The 27,771-nt window shown below is 34.1% G+C and overlaps 1 protein-coding gene across 11 annotated transcripts; it reads right to left on the bottom strand.

Annotated features, from left to right (window-relative positions):
• Window positions 1–379: 379 nt before the first annotated feature.
• On the bottom strand, window positions 380–27,771 carry SLC35B3 (solute carrier family 35 member B3). 11 transcript variants are annotated; one of them, XM_074335246.2, is made up of 12 exons: window positions 27,320–27,771; window positions 24,067–24,188; window positions 23,065–23,172; window positions 21,908–22,196; window positions 19,317–19,438; window positions 14,819–14,973; window positions 13,367–13,474; window positions 9,982–10,079; window positions 7,853–7,945; window positions 7,336–7,447; window positions 4,472–4,541; window positions 380–2,288 (listed from the first exon to the last, which is right to left on the bottom strand). In XM_074335246.2, the coding sequence occupies exons 4-12, from the start codon at window positions 22,106–22,108 to the stop codon at window positions 2,138–2,140; spliced, it is 1,110 nt and encodes a 369-aa protein (XP_074191347.1). In that variant the 5' UTR covers window positions 22,109–22,196; window positions 23,065–23,172; window positions 24,067–24,188; window positions 27,320–27,771; the 3' UTR covers window positions 380–2,137. The 11 variants fall into 11 exon arrangements, with proteins under 11 accessions (XP_074191347.1, XP_074191346.1, XP_074191348.1 ...); XM_074335245.2 differs by having other exon boundaries at window positions 27,433–27,771; XM_074335247.2 differs by having other exon boundaries at window positions 27,452–27,771.

Raw genomic sequence — 27,771 nt, 5'->3', positions numbered from 1 at the left:
ATGACAGAACTTGAAACCCACGTCAGACCCTTAGCAGTTATGTGATTATGAGCTAGGAAGTACTTACCCTGGTCCTCAACTCTGCATTGGTGAAAATGAGAAGAAGAATAATCACATCTCCACAGAGAGGCAACACAGTGGTTAAGGGCATGGAGTCAAACCAGACTGCTTGACAGACAGCTCCGGCCTTTTCGAGCTATGTTAGGTTAGGCATGTCACTTAATCCCTCTGGCCTCAGCTTTCTCATCTGTAAAATGAGGATGATAATACTTACCCTCATAGGATAACAATACCCTCATAGAGATGTTGTGAGGATTAAATAAGTTACTGCTCATAAAGCACTTACAATAGCGCCTGACACCAAACAAGCACTTAAATATTGGCAACTGCAGTTATTATTTTTAATCCCCTTGTTATTACTTATTTTGGTTGTTGGGATGACATAATATTAACAAAAGTTCATATTTAAAATCTGGCACAAACACATTCAAATGTTGATTTCCTTTGTTATAGATATATTTCAGACTGTTCATTAAAATGACTCCATGGATATAAATAAGTGAAGTTTATCTCCATCTGATGGCAGGTAAAAAAAGGAAATGGAGTATAAAGGGTTAAGTTGGAAAACTGATTTTTAAACAGTGCTAAACTGTTTAAATTGGCGGTGGGGTGTGATGAGGAGTTTGTAATAGGCATGGAAGTAAAATACTAAAACATAGTGGGGGATAAAATGATGCCCTGATTAGTTAATTATAACATTTTTTCAAGGATGTGGGAAAATTGACTTTTTTTTAAAGCACAAATCCTTACTGTTTTAGAGATTAAGGCAGCATACTGAAGTAAAAATTAAGATTCCTTTCATTTTAAAATATGAAAACTTAAAAGTGATTAATTATCATTTGGGGGGAAAATGCACGGTATTTTAATATATAACAAATGAAAATCAGTCAGAATTCCTTATGTTAGACCCTTAAATTATCACGGGCTCTGTTGTACCCACATATGCATATAACAGGCTAAAGTCACCATCAGAATACAATGGAATTTTAAGAATCGAGATGAAATATTCCAAGGATATTCTATTGACAAAATATAGTGACACTGCCAATAGCACAGATCCTGAGCTATTTTAACCAACATTACTTACACTGAAAATGAAGATTAATAAGATTTTTAAAATACAGTAGAAGCAATTCTAAAACTCACTGCTAAAAAATAAGGGCCAAAATCTTTATGAATTTAGATCCAAAACTGTGCAAACAATATACTGTACACATTTGCCATATCTACTTATATTTTAAAAATTTATCCTATTTCATCTTCAACCTGCTAAATTAAATTCCACTTTTATGAGAAAAAAGATGACAATTTTATTATTTTATATTAGACATCAATTATTTTTCCTTCAATTAGAAAATCCAAATGATTAAATCTTTTAGCACTTTGCCGAATAGTAGCAAATTTTTCTTGTGCTACATACTTACAGGAGGCAGTATGACGACTTCTTTTACCATATTGTCTGTATTTTACAGAAAACTTAAAGCACGTTTTCTCTAAAGAATATTGTTAAATTAGCAGAGAAAAGCCTGAGTTTTAAAGTTTATGTAAAGCCTTTCTCCACCCTTCACTTCCCTCTTGGATAAAAAAATTATATCAACATTCTTTAAAAAAAAAAAAATCACAGAATAATTTTTATTTATAATGAAGTAATTCTCTCTAGACTTTAAATCATCAGTTCACTCTTATAACAGAGAATCAATTTAAATAACACCACCAAAATGGAATGAAAACAATCTGCTATTATATATCAATTTCTTTGATATTTTCTTTGATATCTAATTAGTCTTGCAACATGGTCCAATCCATTTCCAGTGAAATTCTCAATAAACTGCGAAGAATAACAGTCCTTCATATTGGCATTTTATTCTAAGGTGTGACAGATGCTGCTGTCTTGACTGCTTCAGAAGCCACACAGTCCAACAAGAGCTCGGAAGAAAAGGGCTGACTTTATATGCAGTCCAGGCGCAAACGGAGAGCCTGCCTTCAGATCCTTTGGTTTTTATAATAATCCCTTTGGAAAGGCAATTAATTGATGATTATTCCTTGGAATTCTATGTTAAACCGCATGAATCACTGCCTATACAGTCTGTGCCAACGTCCGTGACTTTCTTGCTTCTAGTGTTTTGTTTATCAGATCACATAGTGATGGTAGTCTTATTTTATCCATATTTTTGCTGTAAACATTGAGAAATATACCAAGGACAACTAACAAACCAGACCATATGTACCTAAGAGAAAGCAATATGGGAAAACAAGGATTAATATTAAGGTAAAATTTTTTATTAACCACAGAATTTGGTGATGAGTTCACAAAAATTATACAATAAATTGAAATTTTACTACTGGAAGCCTACAATAATAGCATTAAAATAAAAACAGCAATTTTAAATCAGATTAGACACAGCAATCCAACTAGTTATCCCAGTTGGGTAGAACATACAGAGACAAAAAGGGGCACTTCCTGAGAAAGGTGAATTGGCAAAGAGTACTATACTGTATACTTACCACATACAGAAACTAATTTATAGAAAACAAATAATACAAGGATAGAAATTTAGCTTGTGGTTACCTTTAAGTTTATACATTGATCATTTCTAGGTTTGAATCTTCTCAATTCCTAACCAACATAAGTTTAAATGATGCTAATTTCCAACACATTCCAGACAATAAAGAAAACAGTAAAGTCTTTCACAAAAAGCCACTAACTAAATAATTAGGGTGCAACTTACAGAATACTTTTCTGCCTCAACTCCTTTGTAGGAAAAGGCAGCAAATAAACCAACAATTTAAAAAACTACATGTATTTTTGAAAGTGTTGAAATTTACAAAGCACTCATTTCCCCAGCAATTCTATCTCTAGGAATTGATTCTGCAAATATACTCACATGATTTATGTATGGAGAGTAATTGCACGAATTTTTATAAAAGCAATAGCTGGAAATACCCTAACTCTATACAATTAGAGGGCTGGTTAAATAATTTTGTATAATCATGCTATGATTTGCCTCTGTGTATCTCTCAGATACATCATTAAGTAACACACAGAACAGGCAGCAGAGTATGTACAGTGGAACCTGAGATATTAAAAACATACACCCTCTCCTCACTTTCATTAAGGTAACATTGCATTTCTACAACTAACATTATTTGTTTTTCTATTTATTTATGGAAAAATGTATATTTGAAAAACCACAATGGCAGAAAAGCCTGGTTTGCAAGTACCCTTATTTTGAGACACTATTAGACAGTACATATGCAAACAGAGACTGCAAAGGAAACACAGTGAAAAGAGATCTGGCAAAGATGGATAGCTCAGTACGGGAATGGAGAAGAATGTAAAATACAAGTGATTGTATTTAACAACCAAAGAAATGCTAGGTGTTTTTTACCCGATAATTTAAAAAAGATACTAAAATTTACCCAAATCTGGTTAGATGATGAGAAAAAAGGTGGCACCAAGAAAAAAATATTTCCATGTCTCTTAAAGTTTACTGAAGTTCGGAGGTCTTTTTTTTTTTTTTTTCAAATATAACGTACTATTAGCACAAAAAAAATAATTCATTCAAACTTACGATAAACATATCAAAAATATAAAGTTAGGATAAAATTTATCAAAGTGATGATAATCAATTTGATCAAACTTTGATAATCAAAATTTATCAAACTTATAACAAATTAACTTTATCTCAGGACTCACATCATGGAGATTGCCCAGTGGCCAGACCCAGGTCACAAACCTAAACCTAAGTCAGTCTGCACTTCAGGGAAAACTTCTCACTGTCAAGGAAACCTATATATAGCAGTCACAGTCCTCCGATTCAGCTTTAGCTAGCGTAGCTAACCCCAGAAAATGACCGGCTAGCCTTGGAAGGAAATCCCTGACCTCCTCGCCAATCCTGCCCAGTTTCAGTGTTGCCTCTTCTAATGCTCTATAAATCTCACTGTTGCCCAAAACCCCTGGGGAAGAGGATGCACTGCTTGTGCGGATCTTGTACTCCCTATCCATGGATTGTTTTCCCTTGAGGGAAGGACATCAAACTCGTTGCTAAATTGTATTATTTTTGTCACTGGACACTTCCATAAAAAATAAAATAAAATAAATTATATACATATAATTTATATATTTGCACTAGGGCAAGGTGGAATGAATCCCTTAATCTCAACACATCACTCACATTCATTCACTTATATTGCAGACAGGGTCACATTTATACTGAGACTCTGGTTAGTCAACTTAAGTGTACAAAATGATTTCTTCAAAATAATTACACACATTTCTGAAACAGCAGAAGAGAATAAATTAGGGGTCAAGATGAAAAGTAGTCTTTATAAAGAGTTAAGGCTGGTTAAGAAGAAACATAGAACAAAGTATCTACAATGAGGAAAACCTGTTGAATTAAAAAGTACTTACTGAAATGTGAATGGCTTAGCAAAGAATATAAATGAAAGTACAATGGTCATTGCTTTTCTTCCTGTTGTCACTGTAGAGAGAGAATGGTTGGTTTAGTATGTGCCAACTATCTTGGTAATATTTTGGAAATCATTCATTCAACAAATATTTACAGAGTCTACTATGTGCCAGATTCTATGTGAGGTGAAAGGAAACAATGGAAAGCAAAAAACAAACAAGAAGTTATTGTTACTACTACTATGGAGTTTATAGTTTATTGTGTTTCCCCGAAAATAAGACCTAGCCGGAGAATCACCTCTAATGCATCTTTTGGAGCAAAAATTAATATAAGACCCAGTCTTATAAAAGATAAGATCACATCTTATATTAATTTTGGCTCCAAAAGATGCATTGGAGCTGATTGTCTGGCTAGGTCTTATTTTCGGGGAAACACGGTAGTAGGGGCAGAGTCATTAATAGATAAATGATAAAGTACAACTGTAATAATTGCTTGATGGAGGCATGTCATCCCTTAGACTTACTTTAGTAGAAAAGAAAGGCTGTCCCAAAGGAGATTCGATGAGGTAGAGCAAGCGTTATCCTTTAAAAGTAGAGATCTAAAGGCATAATTTCTGAATAGTGTTCATCTCTGGATAAGATGATGAGTAATCTTTACAATCCTCTTCACATGTGTGTATTAACTTTTACTTGTCCTTCAAGGTTATGACCTTGTAGTCTGCTATAAGGCTTGAAACCTTCCTTCTTCCCTTGTCCCACCCAGGTGGACAGGAATGGTGCATGTACCTCCCATTACAGCCTTCCCCAACTTTGCATTCTCACTGGTTAGCCTTCCACTAGACAGTACTTTTCCTGACTTCCTTGTCTTCCTGGTCCTTACATCTCAGACTCTATAATTCCCGGAATTTAATGTTCATGGCCCGAATGAATGAACACCAAATGAGACTGTTTTGGAACACGTGTCAGAGCCTTATTCTCCACATCTGTTTTTCCTTGTAGTTTAGTAAAAGGACCCCTATTTTAACATGGCACACCTCCCAGCCTCTCCTACAGCTAGGTGTGGTCATGTGGCTAGGTTCTGGCCAACGAAATTGTGAGCAGAAGTACTGTTTCTAGGAGTGTGATTTCTAGGATGTTTCCAGAAAGAGCAGGTGCGTCTTTCACCTTCTCTCCATCCCATTGCCTGGAATGAGGATGAAGGTGGCAGAGCAGACAGAAGCAGCCTAGGTTCCTAATGAGCGTGGAGACACCCCCCAGCTCAGGAGGCAGTATACACAGCACGTGGGTTAAGAGCACAGGTCTGGAGCCAGACTATCTCAGTTGGAATTCTGACTCTGCAACTTATTTGCTTGTTGACTATTGGGAAAATCACTTAAAATTTAATCTCCCTGTGCCTCACTTTACCTTTTGTAAAACGAAACAATAATAATGCCTAATTTATAAGATTATTTCAAGATTAAGATAAATAACGTCTGTAAAATACATAAAATGGCGGCTGGTACATAATAAGGGCTATGCACATGTTAGCTATAATTATTATTACCACCTCTGCGTTTCTTTTACGAGAGAAATATAACCGGCCCGCACCTTCAAGAGAAGAATGGCATCTCACATTCTCACATTTCTCTATACTTACCACAGGGCTCACTCAACACATACCGAATGATATCAGACCTTTTTTAAACAGTTATAGTGTTACAAGCATAACTGGAACCCTAAGTATATGAATTTGCAATCAGGGTATATGAATTTGCAATCTTTCTTGACTGCATGAGATGACTTGAAAGATTAGTAATACGGAATGATCTACAATTAAATTCCCTCTATCTACCGTTAGGGATATAAACTATAAAAATGACAGTCATATGTGAGCAAATAAAGATAAAAGTTAGGAAGCAAATATACTTCTAAGAAGGGAGAGGTATTTGTTCATTTGTTTAATTTACTCTGTAGTGTTAACATAAGTAGTCCCCTAAAACCATGGAAAATTAAAATCAGGTAAATGACTAATGTATGTATACATTATGGATGCAATTCTACAGATCTATTCTGGAGACTATCAAATCCATCAACCCATCACTATACAAAAGAGAGAAGTGAGGCCCAGGGAAGCGGAGAGACTTACTCTCCAGGTCACACGTCATTAAATGTCACAGCTGAGACTGGGCTCCACCCTCTCTGATGTCACAAGCCAGTGCTCTTCAAGACATGCCACATTGCTTCCAATCCTGGCTTCTGGGCTCTCTCCACACGGGAGATGCCAAGAGCATTCATCATCTGTGCTGTTCATTTGGCCAATGATACAGGTAGCACAGGGAGTCACCTGCTGCCCTCACTGGGCCTCACTTGTAGCCCCTCACCTGTTCCCCACTCCACCAAAGTAGAACTAATACAACTTCCATTCCTCTAAGGTGCGAGGAAAGGCCCTTAACAGAGCATGTGCATAATAATTATTAGTGAAAAGAGAAGCTCATCTGGTTGATGTCCTAGAAAGTGTACAAGATAAAGGTCCAAAAAGCATTGTTTAAAATACACCTGTCAAGTGCAACAAATCTGGAATGTTCAGTTAAAGTGTATAAAGGCAGCATTTTTCTCTGAAGGTATTCATCCCATTACACTTTTTAATAAAAACTTCTCTTCATGTATTTAAGTTACTATTTAGATAAATGTATATATTTGACTTTAAAATTAAAACCAACATCATTTTTCTCTAGAATTGTAAAGAAATACCATAAGCTAAGAAATAAATTGGTGAAATACGACAATTTTCTTTCTAATGAAGAGATGCTGCCGTTATCATTTACAAAAGAGCATCAGAGGAAATTTAAATGCTTATTTCATAATCTAAGCAAGTATATCATTCCTACCTGTTACAGCAAGAAGTGCACCAAAAATTTTAATCAAAGCCAGAACAAAGGAGATTCCAAAATACCCAGTGAGGGAAAAAAGGAAAGCATAACCGTAGGTCCGAATTAGATTCTGCAACATACAAGAAAGCCAGTTAGAAAAATGCAAAACAAACCCTGAGGTATTACAAATGAAATAAAACCACAGATTTTAATCAACTTCTTGAGCAATAATAAGCCATTCAACAACGCAGTCAAGCAAAGATTCTTATTTAGTTGTGATTTAATGGAAAAATAATGATGAAATTTAAAATCCACAACTTTCACACCACGAGTGGCTTAAAAATTAACTTAGAGGGTAGAGCAAGGATAAAATAAATTTAAATATAAATCATTTCATTTCTGAAATAATTTCTGATCTGCATATAAAGGAGATATCAAATTACATAAAATAGTCTTTTTGAGCAAAGGGAATTAGAAATATAGAGAAAAACATTTAATGGAAGATGTTTATTTTTTAAAATGTTTTAGTGTTTACCTTTGAACAAAATGTTACTGCAGGGGCTAATCCATTAGTGCATGTCAATCCGAATAAAATATACACAAAACCGATTGAATACGAATACAAAACCTAGAGTAGATAAAAATAAAGTGGAAAAGTGCTATCAAACCAAAGGTGGAAAATGAAGGATTTTCAGTATGTGGCTCAATTTATCCACTCAGTTAAATTTGTAGAACAAAATACTTTTAAAATAACATCATTGTTTCAACATGGCTTGACTTTCTGGAACTTATGGTTGATTCTGTTTATAAGTCTACACTTTATTTTATGAACAACATAACACATCAGTATTGATCTTTCCATATATGGTTACATAATTACTCATTTTTTTGCCTGGCTTAATTACTGAATTCAAACCAGATTTTAATGTTGGGATTCTAAAAACATACATAAACAAAACAAAACAGAAAAACTTTAAAGCTACTTATTAAACATGAAAAAAACCCAAACATTAAGTTTGCAGAGACATTAAAATATAACGAAAATAAGCAGTATATGGCGTATCTATTTTTTAATGTTCCAATTTTCTTACTAATCTTTCTGTCCCAGTTTATTATACTCCTAAGCACAATTAGCGTCAGAATCAAACTTAAGTACCTGCTATGTGTCAGGTGCTGTGCTAATAAAGCTCTACATGGATTATTCCACTGATTTCTCACAACCAACTGATGATATAGGTACTTTTAATCATCATTTCCCAATTTGCAGATAAAGAAACTGAAAATAGAGACATTAAGTCCTTTTCCCCGAATAAGAGCACTAGGAAAGCTAGGATGTGAACTGAAACCATCTTAGACCAGAGCCTATGGCCATAACCACTGCATTACATTAGCTTTCTAACTGCCTACACTTCCTTCATCCTCTCACCTTTACCTTATCTAGGAGGAGTGGTGATGACGATCAAGAAAACTCTGACCAAGATGAACGTCCCTGTGCTCCCAGGGACTCCTTAGAATATCCCCAGCCTGCTGACAAAGCCGCAGGCAAGGCCATTCCTTCCTGTATAACCTTTTAAGCAGTGTATTCTGTCTATCTAGCAGGGTGGTTGGCTCTAACATTAATGTAGACACACACACAGCAACTTTCCTATATACAAACACTGACCAGTTGGAAGGGATGTTGGAAGAAAACGCATTATTTGCAGTAACAATGGCAAAGAGATGAAACATCTACCAAGAACTTTAAAAGAAATATGCTGGACTTATATGAAGAAAACTTTAAAATCCAAGGGACATTTTAAAAAGAATACTTGAAGAAAAGGAAAGTCATACCTTATTCTTGGATTGAAAGAATCAAGGGTATGGATGCCATTCTCCCTAATTTAATTTATAATTCAATTATCAATGGGATTTCTAGTTTATTTGGGGATATGAACACCAAGAATAACTACTGGTAGTAACATTCTGAAAAACAAAAGGAACAATGGTGGCTACTCCTAACAGATGGTAAACGTATGATAAAGCTGCTGTCATCATATGGTTCTGGTGCAGAAATAGATTCAACAGAATACAATTCTGAACTCTACGTTAGAATATGAAATAATAAAGACAGCACTTAAAGTAAGCTGAAAAAGTACATTATTCAATAAATGATACTGGGTTGAGTGGATAGCCATATGGAAGAAAACTGTTAAAAAGTTTTGGGTGGATCAAAGATTTAATAAAAGAGGAAATCACAAAAGTAGGAGACAACATGGGTAAAATTCTTAAACCTTTGAGTCAGGAAAGCCCCTTTCGGTCATAATACATAGCCAGTAGCCATAAAGGAAAAGATAAACTGGACCGCATAAAAACGACAAACTTCTAAATGGAAAATAATACCAAATACAAAGAGATGAGAAAAATGATATAGCAAAGGAGTTTTTAATATGTAAAAACCTATTAATCACTGAAGAAAAATTTATCAAATACTATACAATAAGCTATTAACAGTGGTAGTAGCATTTTTACATTTTACCTTCCTATGTTTGAATGTATTCCTTTCGTGAATGTGATAAACTAATTTAAAACTGCAATGCAACTTTTTATCATAACAATGTCATAAAATGAAGTATATCACCATTTTTGAGTCAGTCTGACTGAAGAAAAAAACACTCAAGTGTTTACCATTTCTGAGTTAGAAGCATTATGCAGTTTCATGGCTTTCTCTTGAACATTTCCAATGACCGCATCTGCACACAGCGCCAGGGAAATAAGGATCACACCTTCGAGAAGGCAGAAGAAAACAACCTCTTATTTAAACATATGAATGATAATCAAGATTTATCAGAGATTTAATTGGGCTAAAAAACAAAAGCACATTTTAAACCACATTTGTTCAGTAAAACCGAGTATTTTTATCCAAAACCAGTAAAACAGGCACTTAGATGATGTTATTAAAAAAGAAAAAACAGTAATTAACACTAATAAACTACATCAATGCTGTCACCATTACTGTGCTTCACTATCATGTCAAACAATAGCTCTGCTTTTAAACCAGATTATATGTTTGAAAGGAATACTGTATTAAACACATATAGAAGAAATTCTTAGATGATCTATTGGGATTGGTGGTTAGTCAGTGAATTAACAAAATCAGACTAGGAGGGAAAAAAAATCACTTAAAAAATTACCTATATTATTAAAGTGTTTAATTTAAAACACATAAACATACAAGCAGTGGCCACGGTCTTTTCCTTGAGTACGGGTCCCAACTAAAATTCTGCACCTTCTCCTTTGTTTAACACACATTCTCTATGATTTCCAAATTTTTATTTTTAAAAGTAACCAAAGCCTTAGGAACTTCTTAAACAATCAGGGAGCAGAATCCTTCCATTATTTTTATGCTATCCCCCAATTTTTACAGGTGTTTCACTCACACCTAATTCAATAGTGATTTTCTTGACTTATCAACCAAATTATGTCAATTAACTTAGTTTTCACAGAAACAATTCTGTCTTCAAACTCATTTTTGAGTAATTCATGTAAATATTTCATTACTGCATAATTATAATAACAGGTACAAATGGCCTGAACAAGTCCAGAAATCAACACACTCACAGAGATGTGCACATCTATCTGAGAAGCAGGGTCTTAACTGCAAGTGTGTAGGGCACTGGTCACCACTCATGGTGCTTTACAGAAAGAAGGAAAAGCAGCCTGGGTTATACCTGGGAGTCTGATGGAATTTAAGGGCGTTTTCTCTTTTCATTCTTTTAAAGGTACCGTGTTTCCCCGAAAGTAAGACCTAGCCAGACCATCAGCTCTAATGCGTCTTTTGGAGCAAAAATTAATGTAAGACCCAGTCTTCTTTTAATATAAGACCGGGTCTTTAATATAATATAATACAATATAATACAATACAATGTAATATAATATAATATAATATAATATAATATAATATAATATAATACCGGGTCTTATATTAATTTTTGCTCCAAAAGACACATTAGAGCTGATGGTCTGGCTAGGTCTTATTTTTGGGGAAACACAGTATAAGCAATCAAAGGTAGCAGAAATATATATATATATACACATACTTGCACTTGAAAATTTTCAAGTTTTCATACTTATTCTTCAATTTGACTTTTTATCATCTAACTTAGGTATGTATCACCTAATCATGCATTTTTATTCACATACTTGATTCTGAATGCTCTTTTACTTGTTTCAAATATCAAATCTGTCCTCAAAAGAAAGACTCGGTATTATTGAAGATTCTGAAAACAATGGCCTATCTCTGAAAAGGCTATATTGGAAGTCATTCCAGAAATGTTCTGAACAATGGCAACAGCATAAAATACTTCTATGAAAATACTGAATTGCATCCTTAGGGGAATGTTTTAAAAGGTAGACATGTATTTGAATAAGTCAATCTGATATATTTCCTTTACACATTCAAAGTTTGATTTATGTCTATCTTAACCATTTTAATAGTTTATCTAATTGTCTTTAGATAATATAGATCAGGGATTGTGACAAGTGGTCATCAACTCTTCTTAATGATGAAGTCTTGTTAGGTTTTAATTCTCTTAAAAAGAATATTTCCATGGAACGCAGAAAGGGTTAGTACTTAAGCTACAGTGAGAAGTTACAGAAGCCTCTTTCCATCGTTATCACGAAGACCATCATCACCCCCCCCAACCCCACCACGCGTATATACTTCCACATCCATCATTATATCATCTCATTCTATCTTCTCACTACCATTGTGTGAGGCCAAATTATCTCTGTTTTATAAGTGAAGCACAAAGGGACCTGGCCATTTAGTCATGGTTATATATTTTTTAAGTGATTCAAAAAGAATTGGAAGCCATGTTTCTGCAAATTCTGTGTGTTCTCTAAAACTGAGTTTTCATAATTAGAAGAGTCAAGTTCCTAATTTTCAAATATAATCTTCCTTTTAGATTTGCCGACATGAAAACAATTGTTTCTAAAAAGCGTAAACCATGTTAGAAACATCTGCAAGTGTAAGCTCTCGGAGTAAAACTCACTGAAGTAATGATCCCTTGCACTCTGAAAGACCCAAGGTGTAAGTAGAGTAAGAGGTTCTACCAGATCTTCTGGTTGGTAAAGGGCTGCTCCAAAAGGCTGAACTGGTTACACTTCAACCTATCAATGTAACCTGGTTAATTAACAAGGTTAGTAAGGAAGGCTGACTAACAACTGGTAAGAATAGCACAACTGCTGTAAACGGTTTTCTTCATTATACAATACTTGTGTCCTCACAAGTAATTATACTTACTATACTTAGTACTTGCTGATATATACATATATATTTTTTCTATTCTCTCAGAGTTCCTTTGAAGACTTAGATATTTTAAAAATTATTTTTGTCAGGCTAGGAGATGTGATACTAAAATAATCTTATGAGTAAAATTCAGTAGTTAAGAATAACAATATATATGTAAACAATTTCTCCAGTCTTTAAAATGAAAAAAAGATTCCAACACATATTTTTTATTTGTATTTATTTTGAAACATACTATGATACCTATACTGCTTGTGAAAAATCTAAAATTAATTTACAAAATTCCATATGGCATACTATGAGGAAACTATTTATGGCAGAAACTTTAAGCATGTGAAGGTTATGGCCATATTTATATCACCCTATTTAATACTGAAGCACAGCATAACTGTCCGTCTTTAACTAAAACGATGACAAGTAAATGTGTAAATTCCAATTTTCTTTTAAAAAAGAGAATAAAAACAATTATTGTGATTCTCCTATGACTCATGCGTATATTTCCAATTCAGCCCATAAGAAACTGATCTATCATGTACCTGACAAAAGATTTTGACTGGGCAAATACATGAGTCCTAAAAAACAACTGTTATATTTCCAGAGTTGTAATATTTTTACTACAGCTTATTTGGAAAGTCTGAAAGCTTTATGTTAGATATAAGAATGATAGATGTCACACCATCATTTAAAATTCTTATGAAACTAAAAATTCTTACTCTAAACCAAACTGCCTACAAAATCTAGGAAGGCGGTAAAATTCCTTACCTGTCAGGTTGAAATTTGGTGCAATCGTGCTATCAGCTAGGGTAAACCATATCAGACCAAGGCTCATGCATACTGCGGCAGACACATCTGCAACATTGTAACGCTTTCCTGTGTAAAACATTAAGTTAACCTTATTATGCAAATACCCACCTAGCATAGTTTTTGATCTATGTCTTTAACCAAGTTGAGCAGGAATCTGCTTATATCCAATATCAAAAACATGAAAAATACTTTAGGTCAAGGCATGAGATAGTCACAGAAGGGCTACTGAAAATTAAATTACCAGTGAGTACCAATATGTCCTTATAAGTTAGATAATCAGATTTTATCTGTTGTGGTAGTGAGTAAATATGAACATTTAAAAGGTCTGTGGAAATCAGTGCCTCTTTTTCTTTATGAATAATATAAAGCTATGAATTTTCTTATAGTTTGTAAGTTTACAAAGTAAGCAGAGTAATTATCCAGGTTATCTCACTGTTTTATTTGCAAATACCATCATCAAATAACTTCTAGGTTGCTGAGGATTAACTTATTTTAGAATATCCACATTTATTTTAAATAAAGAAACCATGTACAGTAACTTTTTGGAAGGCTTATAAGGAAATATTATACATGCTAGTCAGTTATGACATTAAATGTGATTTTTAATAGGGATTGAGATTATTATTTTTTCCTGCACTTATCCTGAACTTACACATGAATTAGTTGACATACACATTTTCATTGTAAAAGGCTTTTTTGGGAAGGCATCCAAGGCATAAAATGAAGTCAGGCTAAGAACGTTAGTGATACGGAAACACTTGATTATGAAAACATGAATATTCCTCATGGCAATTATATGAACAAGAACCTATTCTGCTGCCTATTGCTATCACTACCGCCTCTTTTACTGCTGCTTCCACACAACTTGTATCTTGGTGGGGGCTCTAGGCCAAAGTACACGGTGGTTTAGAACTCTAGACATAATTTTTATTACCACAATAGCTTATGAGTCATCTCTAACTCTGCCTGTATTCAAGAAGCCAGCAGAGTTGGTAAACAGGCAGTTCTGCTTCATATGAGAATTGATCATTTGTACAATGAAGATAAAGAGTGGAGCCCTGAGGGTAGAATGAAAGAGTTGAAAAAAGGCGCTTTCCAGATACTTCTGAGGTAGGCCTTCAATATGTGAGTATATTAATTGTGGAATCATAGTAGATTCCAGGTTAAGAGAATAAAACAAAATACTATTTTTATTCTACCTGATTTCAAATTGTTGATTTCAGATACTAAGGTATATCACAGAAGTATCAGCGTTTTTATATCTTATTTATATAAGATAGCACTCAGAATTGTCACAATATCTAGAATGTTCATTAAAAATATGACCCGGAGTTTAACGTTTTTCCTATGCTAGATGCTGTAACATATCCTACTGGTTTCAAACAGTATGAAAATACGTCATTACTGTACCTTGAATAAAAACTCCTCCTAGCATAACAGGAATCAATTTGCAGCACTTGAAGATGACTTGGGTAGGGTAGTTCAGGTAACCCAAGGAAGTGTTTGATAGCCCCATAGTACCCACAGTTAAAAACGCTATTATCATGTAGGTTTTTCCTGGTATTCTGTAAAAGACAATTTTTAAAATCTTCATTTTGGGACCCAATTCATGCTATTGTTAGATTATGTGTTTAAAAATGTGTAAATGTCTAATTACATTTATTTCTGTTTAATATTTTGGAAATATTGGTAAAATATCACCATTTTTAGTTATAACAGTATAATTATATAAAAGAATGTTGGTAAAATTGACAATTCATCCTTAATCGTAAGTGAGAAGTCTCAACTGTGTGAAAAGGTAGTATATGAAAAAGTTAGATTCTTACTGAAGGTATAAGATATGAATGTTTTTTTTTAACAGTAGTTCTAGCTATACATAAAAATTATCTTGATTAAATTTAGAAAAAAAGTTGAATTTTAAAAAAATATTGATCTCTATGATGGTAAAAGGCACCTTAACTAATTTTTAATTTCTAAATTGTTGTTCTGTTTCCTAATTTTCCATCTAGCATTAGGGAAAATACATCCATCTATTCTGCTGGAGTAACCTGAGCAGACTTTCTCTAGAAAAAGTACATGGTGGTTTAAAACTCTACACAAAATTTTTATTACCACAGTATCTTATGATTCACCTCTCTGTCTGTATTCTATAAAATGTTAAAATAATCAACTTTCAGATGATGACTCTGACTCTCTCCTTATGATCACGAATCTTCTACTTTGGGTTCTTTGTGGATTTCCTATAAGAGATTCTTAAATTTGGCATCTTCAGAATTTTGAGCTGTCACTGCAAGCATATATGCCCACTTTGACTAGCTATTTAATGGTCTGAAATAATAATCTCGTACACTGGTTTGACTAACACAGGAAGCACTACCCACATAATTAGATTATGGTTCGTACTTAGATCTAGTTGCATTTTGGGATTTATGTTCATGTTTAAATCAAGGCAACAAAATTCTTTTAACATTTTTAATATGGCTAGATGTAAGGCAAGATAATTTACTGGGAAAATTCAATGAAAGTGCATCATTTCCACTCAATTTTCAATTTTGAGGCCTTTTCCTACATTACTACTTAAACAGGGGTCAACATTTAAAACTCGTATCTATCCAGAGAAATCCAAAACACTAATTCAAAAAAATTTATGCATCCCTATGTTTACTGCAGTGCCATTCACAACAGCCAAGACATGGAAACAACCGAAATGCCCATTGGTGGATGATGGATTAAGAAACTGTGGTACACTTATACAATGGAGTATTACCCGGCCATAAAGAAGAATGAAATCTTACCATTTGCAATGATATGGATGGACCTAGAGAACATTCCACTAAGTGAAATAAGACAGAGAAAGACAAATACCATGTGATCTCACTTATATGTGGAATCTAAAGAAAAGAATAAATGAACAAACTAATCAGAAACAGTCTTAGAGATAGAGGGAAAATTGAGGCTTGCTGGATTGGGGTGTGGGGTGAGAATGAGGAAGAAGGTGAGGGGATTAGAAAGCACAATCAGTAACCACAAGATTGCCACAGGGATACGAAAATCAGTTTGGGGAATATAATCAAGAATGTTGTAGAGATTTTGTAGGGTGTCAGATAGACACTTGTCTTATTAGGGAGACCCCTTCAGGGATGGGGTAGCTGCCTATACACATGAAGCTGAAGCTAAATAATAATGAACATCAACTATAATTTAAGAGATATATATATACATATATATATATGTGACTATATATGTATATATAGTCACAAGAAGTGGAGTACAGCATTAGAAATAGAGACAATGGAAATGTAATGGCTGTGTGTGATGTCAGAGGGGTAGTAGGAGGGGGGGTCATCACTTTGTGAGGAGTATAAACGATAAATGTCTATTACATTGTTTTGTACACCTAAAACTAATAATAATAAAAAAGAAACAAGCAAAGAAAAAAATCCACATGGAAATAATCTGGCATGACTGTATGCATCTGTGTACAAACACTGATTTTTATGCTGCTTGTGGGGTTTACCCCTCAGTGCGGTTATCAGGGAAGGAGGACAGCATCGCTGCCTAGGCAATGATATGTCACAGTCAACAGTGTTCCAAAGAGAAAAAAATCAAACCAGAAAAATTGCAAGGAATGATGATTAGAAGAGCAGCATAGTACAGGTAGGGAAAACAAACAAACAAACAAACAAACAAAAACAACCCGAAACACAGGAAACCTAAATTCAAATGGCTCAATTCTCAGAGCGACTTGCTATATGATCTCACGAAAGTCCCAGCGGTCCTTTGGGTCTCTGCTTTCTGTTGGTAATTGATGAAGTTAGATTTCAGCATCTTGCTTCTAGGATTCTCGTTTCTTTTTAACAGCCCAACTGCTTACTTCCTTAGATATGGTGGGGGAAATTTTAATTTTACAAAGCCCCTTCAAAATCAATTTGACAGATCTCCTTTATTAAAAACTCACAAAGTAATTAATAATAAAGTTACAAGGTTATCTATGCTGAACAATAACTAGTAGTATACTTAGGGTATTACAGTTTACAATGTGCTTTACCACACATTACATTTGATCCTCAAAATAAAACGGAATTTAAGAAACTTCCCTGACGTCTTGACAGTGTAAGAGGCTATGCAAGACTCAAAACCATGTTTTCTGACTCCAAATCCTGTACTTTCAAGTACACTTGTATTCATATAAACAGGAAGAAAGAAAAAAAAACTAAGCAAAGGTCTAAAGAGCAGTGCCACTTAAATTCAGGGATGGGTATATACTCAGAAATAAAATATATGGTTAGGCATATTTTCATTGTAACATACCTTTGAAGACTTTTTCTAAAGTAGTTTTTCATGTGCTTTGGAATGAAAAGGTTTCAATTCATAATTGTATTTGTTATACACCTATAAATTCTTGTACCAAATTCCTTCACTTACGTTTATTTTATTTTTTTCCATTACCAAGAAGGATTTATTTGGGAAAAGGAAAAATGACTGCAACACAGCACATACAGACGCAGCAAGTCATGTGCAGTCTCCCTTCACTTATGTTTAAACAAACACAAATGATGTTCTCTTTAACTATGTATGGTCATGTGGTTTAAAGGTTGGGGTAAACATGGCTCGAGGCCCAATCTCCATCTCATCTGGGTAGCTGAGTGGTCTCATGTTGAGCAGGTGTAATTTCTTTGTGCCACTTTTCATTTAATGGAGACAGCATTAGATTCTTTTACTTTAGAAGCAATCATAGGTCCAGCAGTTTGCAACAGGTAATGAATCATCAGGCTTCCCTATGTATTTGTCGTAACAGATACCGGTATATTTAATTATTTCCTATTCTATCACCTATGGCTCAGTCTTACAGATTTTAGAGCATGAAAATAATGAAGAAGATATCTCGGATTCAAACATTTTTAATATCACTGCTGTAACAATTTATTGGCAAGATAGATAGGTTGAAAGGTTAAATTATACTCATGAAGAAACACTGGTGATACAAATTTAAATATTTAATTTCATAGTTGCCTTCATACAAACATCAAAAATATTTATGTAAGAAAAAATAGCTGTGAAAATTTTGTATTTTCACTGAAGGATTATATCAATATTTATACCAATGAAGACAGAATGTCAGTACAGTATTAGAGCTCCTTATTACATTTAAACTGCCCAATTTATACATGAACTACGCATATATTAGGGTCTGACAGGTCAGAATAACCACACTTACATTTCCCAAAACACTCTGTTCTTTTTCCTAATCATATTTTTTGTTTATAATCAGAGATAAGGTTTTTCATTGCATATTGTTTTATATACCATTCCAAATATTTCGAGGTATTTCTCAAACCCAGATGGCCAATTTAAAATATGCTGTCAAACAAGCTTCTTCAGTTTTGATGAAAAGGAATGTAACCCTTCTCTAGTGTCTAAGAATGCAATCTTAGCTACTGGACATTACAAATGTGGTAATGTTAAGTGGAATATATTCCATAAAACAAAACATGACTATATATTTTAAAAAACCGCTATAAAAACAGGTATTGATATTTCATTTAATCACTTTGATATAGCAGCACTGTAAATCTTTCAGTAATCACTCTATTTCAGTGGAATTTATAAAAACACATATATACATCTGAATACTTTCTCCTGTTTCAAGATCAGCTACAAGTTGAGCCTACTTGTAACACTTGGTAACATTAGAGATTACTTTTTTCAGTGTATAATGAAATATCATATCTAATATTTTAAACAAGTTGATTATACTGATAAAAATTATTGGATAGTAGAAGATACGTTTTATTAATGGGAAGTGTATATTTCATGTATAATATACTCTGTATGCCCAAAAAACAAAACAAAAAATTTAATTACCACTAGTGAGCTTAACTGTCAAAAAATAAAAACAAACACATACCTTCTCCTTTTGTCCTGAATAAGCTGAAGCTCTATAAGGCCAAATATAGAGTAAAATGCAAACTGCACTAAAGTAAGGTACCAGCCATAGGGCTTAAAACCCTCCATTGAAAATATTAATTCCTGTCAAAAGATACATGAATACTGTTAATTTCAAGAAGCAAATTTCCCCGCAATAAATTCCTATAAACACAACATTTAAAGAAACACTCAAATTACAAGAGTTCACAGAGGTAAAATTAGAGTAATTAGGAGGACTTTCCAAAGAACTAATAATAGATATTCCAGGTATGAAAATCAAGGAAAAAAATAGAGGAGGGATAGCTATGAAGCAGCATTATTCTATGCTTTCCTCAAAATTGAAAGAGTTGCCCAAAACAATGATAAAGGTAGCTGATTCAAGAACTCATTTATTATTCAAAAAGCATATTTCATCAGAAGTCTATCATTATCTCAGGCCTGTTTTTCTATAGGACTATAATCAGTTCAAATCAATAATGCTATTTTTGGAATACTTGTGCCACAGATTATATAAAACTTCTCCTTGTAGAGGAAATGGTTACTTTGCCTAAATATAATGTTAAACCATGAAGTAATACATTAATTGCTGACAACATTCTTAAGAAGTCATTAAGAGGTATTCTAATAAAGTTATCTGGCTTAGTTTAAAAAAAATTAAACTTTCATATATATATTTCAACTGTATTTTAAATAAAGTTTAAAAGGATGAGATTTATGTATACATTTCTTTTCAAAGAAACCCTAAATATAGCCTCTAAATAGACTCTGAACTAGATTTTATAAATGTAAGATATTGTGTTAATTTCCCCAATTTAAATTTCATGTTCAAGTAAGGCTGAAAAGTATTTAGGATTTTCCTGGTTTAACCGTAAAACATGAAAAAACCTTTATTAAGTACTTTGACATATATACAGAGGGTGCCCCAAAAATGTATACACATTTTAAGAAAGGGAAAAACTGTATTAAAATTTTAATAATATATACAGGTAACAAAAGATGAATACAAGTCACGTTTGATTTCTGCAATTACAAGCGGTGCTAAAAGTGGTTACCATCAGCGTAATTTTAAAACAGATTTTCTTTTCTTAAAATGTGTATACATTTTTTGGCACCCTCTGTATATATATAATTTTATTATAAAACTCTATTTTCTTTAAACTATTTTATAATATGCATTGTATGTTAAGTTGGTAGCAATGTCACTTTTCACAAAGTGACAGTGATGTTACAAACATAATTATCAGTGGTTTAATTTTAAAAGAAACTTTGCACACATTAGTTACAATTAAAATCTGATAATCGAATAGAAAACAAATTAACAAAATCGGTACCGTAAATCTCCAATTCATCTTCCTTTGCAATGGCTAACTTTGCTCCCAAGCTACTTGGTAACAATGACATTTTGAAGGAGGAAAAAAATGTTTTCCAGCAAGAAATTCCAATCTTTATTTGACAAAATTTACTATTTTTCATTGTGGTATCTGAATTTTTATATCATCTTCTATTTGGAAAATCAGTTATTATAACTAAGATTTTTAATTCATGTTTTTGTTTTACACTAATACTCTTCATAGCATTTTTATAAGCTAAGAAATAGTCACAAATCACCTTTATTTATACCAACATTTGTATTTCATCTCTGTAAGACATGGAAAAGAGCACACTGATTAAGCTCACTGATTAATGCCACAGAATATCAGAAATATATTGTTTTAAGAAAACATATCACTTTCCTTTTCTTGAATTATAAAAGGTTCTCTCAAGTTAGAGAGTTGCCTACAAAAGCAAATTGGTACTGGCTGAAAATACTAATGAACTGACCGTTAATATTAGTCCATTTAAACACTTTACGCTAGCCTAGATCCTCCCAGCAAGCCCATGTCTTTGAAGGTCAGGAAATTGCTTCTGGTCAAGTGTACACCACACTACGCCACAATGCAATGCAAATACCAGACAAATTGTGGCAATGTTAGAAATGTTTTGCACAGGTGAAAAAAAAAAATCACAGAAAAATTAGGTTCTAGCAGTTTGATTAGAAGAAACCAACAAGAATGAAAACACAATAGATTCTTCAAAAAGGAATGATTCAATTATTACGGAATTAGATACTCTTAGAAAACTATAAAACATCCTGATATGCTTTTGCAATAATGGCCTGTTGTTAAGTTCGAAGAATCAAGAATGAACTGGAATATGGATTTTGTGATATCATTCATTATTATTGGGGAATTATGTTCCAAAATACCAATTGCTACTTGAATCATTCTCTTAAAAACAAATACATTTGCAATTATTACCTGCATTTTGTTAAAATATATTTCAAATTTTCTCATAAATTTTTAAAGGTTGTTTCTACTCCCTTTACCTCACTTGAAATACCTAACTCTGAAATTTTGACCCATTTTCAGCGTTACTTTTAAGCCCTTTTCTACTACTATATTGAAAAACTCAAACTTGTGAATAAACTAGTATCCAAAAAAAAAAATCTTGAACAAAACTACTAGTAAGTACCCTTACTGACCTACTGACCTTAATTTTTATAACTGACATTAACAAATAAATGTTTTTTACCTGTAAATATCCATAAATGAGGTAAAATACAAAAACTCCAGCAACACATATGAAAAATTGTGTAAGTTTGTTAAATCTGCTGAGATTTATGCCAAGAACTACAATGTCATCTATTGACTTGATGTGTGGTGACATTGTTTGGGTTTTGGATGGGACACTTATAGAAATATATTTCCTGGAGTTGTTGAACTTGAGATCCATTGTTCTTATTTCGCTGCATTCAGTGCTTCCAAAGTTGTCTTTGTTGGTTTCTTTTCCTTTTGTCAGTCTTTCTTCTGCTTGCTAAGTCCTAAAGAAGGAAATAAGGAATTTAAGCAAAACATTTGAAGCATAAAGCATTATGCTCCAAATATTTTAAATCACACTTTAAAAATTATACAGGTAAGTCTCCTTCTCTCTGGATATTAATATCTTAATTCCCCTAGTCAAGTGTCCAACCAATTAAAAACAGTATGTTGACTCTCCAAACAATTGATCTTAACCCGGTAAAAACCAATACATCATTAAATTACATACGTAGCATTCTCATTTCCACAGCAACAAAACAGCTAACCTTGCATTTATTTCATCAAAGGAATAAACAAGCCTTCATGTTTTTATATGTAGTAAGGATATAATTTTTAAAGCCCATGATAGTTTATGCATAACATATTCAACATGAATGTCAATCTTTAATTGTAGAAGAGTAAAGAACTGATACTCCTTTAAAATACTAAGACAATTGTAAAATATATTTGCTAATGACATTTTAAAATCAAGTCAAACAATTTTTAAGTTATTTAAAAAGCTAGATTTACCAGAGACTATCACAAGGATAATATGCTTTAATAATAGTATCTCTTAGATAAAAAGAAAATGCTTTTTTTTCCGTTGGAGAAAATCATTTTAATCTGAAAAGTCTTTGGGGGGGCTGTTGTTTAATGGGTATAATAAAATTTCAGTTACACAAGATGAGTAAGTTCTCGAGATCTGCTGTACAACATGGCACCACAGTTAACAACACGGTGCTGTGTGCTTACTAATTTGTTAAGCGAGTTGATCTCATGTGAAGTGCTCTTAATCTCTCTCTCTCTCTCACACACACACACACACACACACACACACACACACACACGGTACACAAAGAAACGTTTGGAGGTGATAGATATGTTTATTACCTTGAGTCTGGTGATGGTACCACAGGTGTATGGATATGTCCAAACTCATCAATTGTATATATTAAACATGTGCAGTTTTTTTGGTATATCAATTATACCTCAATAAAGCTGTTTAAAAACAAAAGAAAACAGTCTTTGGAATTGTGAAAAACTGGAAAACAACATTTTTTGTTAGCCTGTATTAAAAAAAAAAATAATGAAGGCTCCATAGATGACTTGTTTTCTCTTTGGATTTCTATAAACTGAAAAATGAATTCCACGTAAAGGTTGAAGAGTGAAGAATTATAAAAATTAAAGAATAGAACAAACTTAAGAAAAGTTTGTTATCTTCCTACAAAAAAAATCTGTTACATCCCAGTGGGAACTAAAATTTAGAGTTTAGTTGAGGGAAAAGGATAAGTATAATTTTGATAGTGAATGCTCCTCTGGAAATCTTTTTAAAGAAACTGTCATATGATGGTTTAAAAGAGTAAGAACTAGGATCATCTTTTCCTGGTCACTTGAAGTGGCTAATTTAGAGATTAAGTAGGTCCCAATCAGTAATTTAAATTTGGGGCCAAAGCTTTGAATACAACTTGTCACTAACAATACTCGGCCATCAAAGAGTACTTGTTTTGTAGGGTAACTGCCATACTTCAAACAGAAAGTGTGTAACTTTAAGAAGTTTTACTGTATTTCTTTTCCTTTACCTGTTTTTCTTTATATATTGTTCTTGCTTCCCACACTGTTTTACGGTCATCTCTGAATAAGACTTTTAAGCCCTCTTGTAGGATACCCTTGAGATTTGACTTTCTTTATAAACCTACTTTAAATGATCTTGAATGTAGAAGAAAAAAAAAACTGAACTACTTTCCTTATGTGTAGGCATGGATATAGAGTACCACTCAAATAAATCTGGCCCCACATAGGATATTAAGCTTCCTCTCCCTCTGCTTCTTTCAATCAAGTCTTAAACTGCTCACAATGGACTATTAAACACACCATGGACTTTCATATCCTTGCCTTTTGTTCATGATGTTCTTTCAGCCTGATGTCCTCTTTCTCTGGGTCAGGATTTGAAGATGAGCTGCAATGTTCCATCCTTTGTGACACTGTCCATAATTCCCCGTTAGGAGAGAACGGAACTGGAAAGGCAAGACTCAAATCTTATTTGTCTTTGCATTTTTGGTATCTGGCCTACTCTGCACCCAATATTCAGATAAAACAAATAAACTGACCATTCTCCTGGATGCCTTTCACCTCAGCTTGCAATCCCTCATCCTCTACCTAAATATGATTTTTAAAATGTACTGTGGGGGTGGCAAACTTGTGGGCAAAACTAAAAATCTTATAGAAAACAGAGGATGGGAGGAAAGTAAAAATAATGATTATATATTTACTGAGAGAGGAAAAGAGAGAGAGAGAAAGAGAGAGAGAGAGAGAAAGAGAGAGAGAGAGAGAGAGAGAGAGAGAGAGAGAGAGAGAGAGAGAGAGAGAAATGAGAGAGAATAAATAAAATTTCTAGAAGACCTCTGTTTCTGGATTTTATTGGTATGAAATAATTTCTCCTCAAATCACCTTCTGGTGGGATGTTTGTAATTTAGCAAAATGCCTGGCATATTGCAATGACTCAATGAAATTATACCTGATAGTATGAGGAAGCAGTATGGCATGGTGCCTTCCCCATATCCTTTGGATTTTGACAGATCTAAGCTCAAGACCCGGCTTTGCGACTTGTCAGCGGAGGAGCCTTTGCGCAAATTACTTAACCTTTCTGAACTTCAGGTTCTGTCTCTTTAAAAGAGGGGTGAAAAAAAAAAGTGCCTATCATAGGATTTTTGTTAGGACTAAATGAAATAACGCAAAAGTGCCTGGCGTATAGTAAGACACCCACTCCATAAATGTTAGCTATCATTATTAAACTTTTTAGAAATATTACTAGGGTGCTAATGGTCTGCTGAAGCAGATTCACTCCTTTGATGTGCAGCTGGAAATTTGAATCTGGATTTCCAACTCAGACTTCTCTCCTGAGATGCGGCTCTATATTCCAAAGTTCTTTCTTGATACCTCTACTCAGGAGCTCCATTGGCACCTCATTTTAAAAGTGCCCAGAGCTTAATTCATTCTTTTCCTCTCTAAACAAATCTGCACTTCTTCCTATAGTCCCAATCCCACTTAATGATATCAAGCTAAAAATTGGAAGTTATGTTAGATTCCTTCCTTTTCCTCACATTCTATATTTTGCTAAGATTTCTGTTGACTCTACATCTATGTATCTACAATCTGTTCCTGACCCTAACGTCAAGCAACCGTTTTCTCTTGCCTAGATTACTAGATTAGCCTGTTTATAACCTCTTCTCCTTTTCTGATACATCTTTCATACCGCTCAACATGAATTCTGATCAAGGTGCACTTCTGATTAAGGACCCATGAATTACAAACTGGTTGATCCTCTGAACTCTCACAGCACTTTATATGTATTTTTATAAATACTTAAATCATAATTGTATAACTTTTTTTGTTCTTATGTCTGCTTCTCTTACAAGTTTATGAAATGCTTAAAGGAAGAGATAATGTCATCCTCATATGAAGTTCTAGCACATAACAAAAGTATAACACATTAAAGGACTCCCTTGCACTAGTAAGCACAATTTGATCAAAAGTATTCCTCTTCTTCCCAATTCTTTGCCACTTCTAACACCTACTGACAATCTTATGAGCCACAGATCTGTGCCAGACATGTAGTTAAACCCCTCCCTCACTGTCACTTCTTGGACATCTGTGCCAACATACTGACCTCTCTACTGAAATTTCCCACAAAGCATCTAAAATGAACATGGAAATCAATTCATTCCTCTGCCTACTTGAGCCAACAGCACCAGAAAGCCTGCTCCTTAAGACCTTGCATTTCAAATGCAGTTTTATTAATCAGAATATCACTGGTCAGATCATGTGCTGAAGAAGGAAGACACTAAACTGATACCCAATAAACGTTTGCCCTATCCCTTCCATTTCAGCCACTAATGATATTAACCAACATCCAAAGAAATTCGGCAAATGTCCTCGTGGTGCAGGGAAAAAAACACACAAAAAACCTCAAGCATAAAAATCAAATTAGTTTTCAAGTTAAATGATCCACATTTTGCTTTGCTTTAGAAGTTTATAGTGACCCTTGAAACTAAGTATAAAAAAACCCATGGCTTTGAATCACCGCCTGAGGCCTCTTCCTAAAGTCAACACAGATATTTAACTTTAGTTACTTGACAATAAAAATAACTGTTAAAATTGAATAAAAGGTAGCATTTCTAGTACATAGTGAAATTTAAAAATTATAAATAACTGGTGATGATGGTAATTTACAATGACTTACTGAAGTCAAAACTATTTCAGATAGTTTCTTAATCTAGTCTTTTCAAGCCTTTAGAATAAAAGTCTCCCACTATAAAAGGGCAGAATATGAGGAAATTGTCATTTCAGTGTGATCATACACACTGAATTACAGAATCCTGAAAAAAAGCTTGATTCTGTAATTTGTCACACTCAATACAAGAATCTTGCCATTATATCTAGATTAACTGGACTCTAAATATTAATCATGACCTACAGGGTATAATTATAAAACAGAGAAAAACAAGATTCTGTTTCAGTTCTTTGTACATACTTTATTACACAAAGTTCAAGAAACCGTGTGCTAATTTTTGAAGGCTACTCTTTTTTTTTCCCCTAAGGGGTAAAGTTAAATTTAGGATTTAATATATATATATATTAAGAAATTAAGTACAAATAACACTTATCTAAATTATTTTCAAATGCTACTGTCTCCCTCTGTTCCAAGTCCCAAAGTATTCCAGTTCACTTAGAAAATGTTTATCCAAAAATCAATTCTCAACACACGAGATCCTACTGTAGAAGAAATGAATATGTCCAACACTAAAAAAACTCTCTTAGCACATCAAATCACCCCGCCTTCTTTCAATATTTAAAAGAAAAATAAAATGGTGGGGGAGAGAATTAAGCTGCAAAGACTGTAGGAATCGGCATAACTTCTAGTGGAAGTTTATGACATGAATTTAATAACCTGGCAAGAACAATCACACTGCAAATCAAGTGAACAGCCGAGTACCCTATTTAACGCAGAACCCGGAAGTAGCTCTTAACTGAAACGCAGCCTCGGGGACACTAGGAGACTGACCCTTCTCCACAGGCCCGACTGTAGTCTAAAAGACTCCCCACCCGCACGCCCTGTACGTGTCCCCGTGCCTGCGAGCCCACTGACCCAGGCCCGAGGGAGTTCTCTCCAGCCAGAGTGCGGGAAGGGGGCGAGGAGCAGCGGATGCGCCTTCCGAGAAAACACGCTACCAGTTACCGTTCTTGGAAAAAGGAAGTTACCCGTCATCACAATCCCGACCTCATTCTCTCGCCACGCACGCTCACTGTGTATGAGGAAGACGGGCAGTATCAAGTTTCTCTGGGGAGAGGGGTTCTGGGTCCCAAACAAGGAGAAAGGCCCGCGGCACGTCCACTCCACAGCCGGCGTGTCACCTGGAAAGATGACCCCAGCCTGCGAGGCGCCAGCCAAACAAGGCGTCTCCCCGTCCCAAGGTCCGCTGCTATCACCTCCAGCTTCTCCTCCTCTTTGCCTACTGCTGCACTTCCCACCGCGGACGCCACCTTCACGCTAGGTGCTCGCTTTGCCGGCGCCGAAGCGCCACTTCCGCCTATGTGTCC

The sequence above is a fragment of the Rhinolophus sinicus genome, chromosome 14, assembly GCF_057876585.1.
Source record: "Rhinolophus sinicus isolate RSI-liver-muscle chromosome 14, RSI-T2T, whole genome shotgun sequence".
NCBI lineage: Eukaryota > Metazoa > Chordata > Mammalia > Chiroptera > Rhinolophidae > Rhinolophus > Rhinolophus sinicus.
The sequence above is the reverse complement of the archived record's forward strand: the minus strand, read 5'-3'. Positions and strand labels throughout refer to the sequence as shown.

Excerpts from the sequence above, each read along its gene's own strand:
- SLC35B3 (XM_074335246.2), bottom strand. The coding sequence starts at position 22,108 with ATGGATCTCAAGTTCAACAACTCCAGGAAATATATTTCTATAAGTGTC. Across the intron at positions 13,475-14,818 it reads AGGAGGAGTTTTTATTCAAG|GAAAGCGTTACAATGTTGCA; the intron begins GTACAGTAATGA and ends TGTTTTACACAG. Across the intron at positions 7,946-9,981 it reads ATGCTTCTAACTCAGAAATG|GTTTTGTATTCGTATTCAAT; the intron begins GTAAACACTTGA and ends TATCTACTCTAG.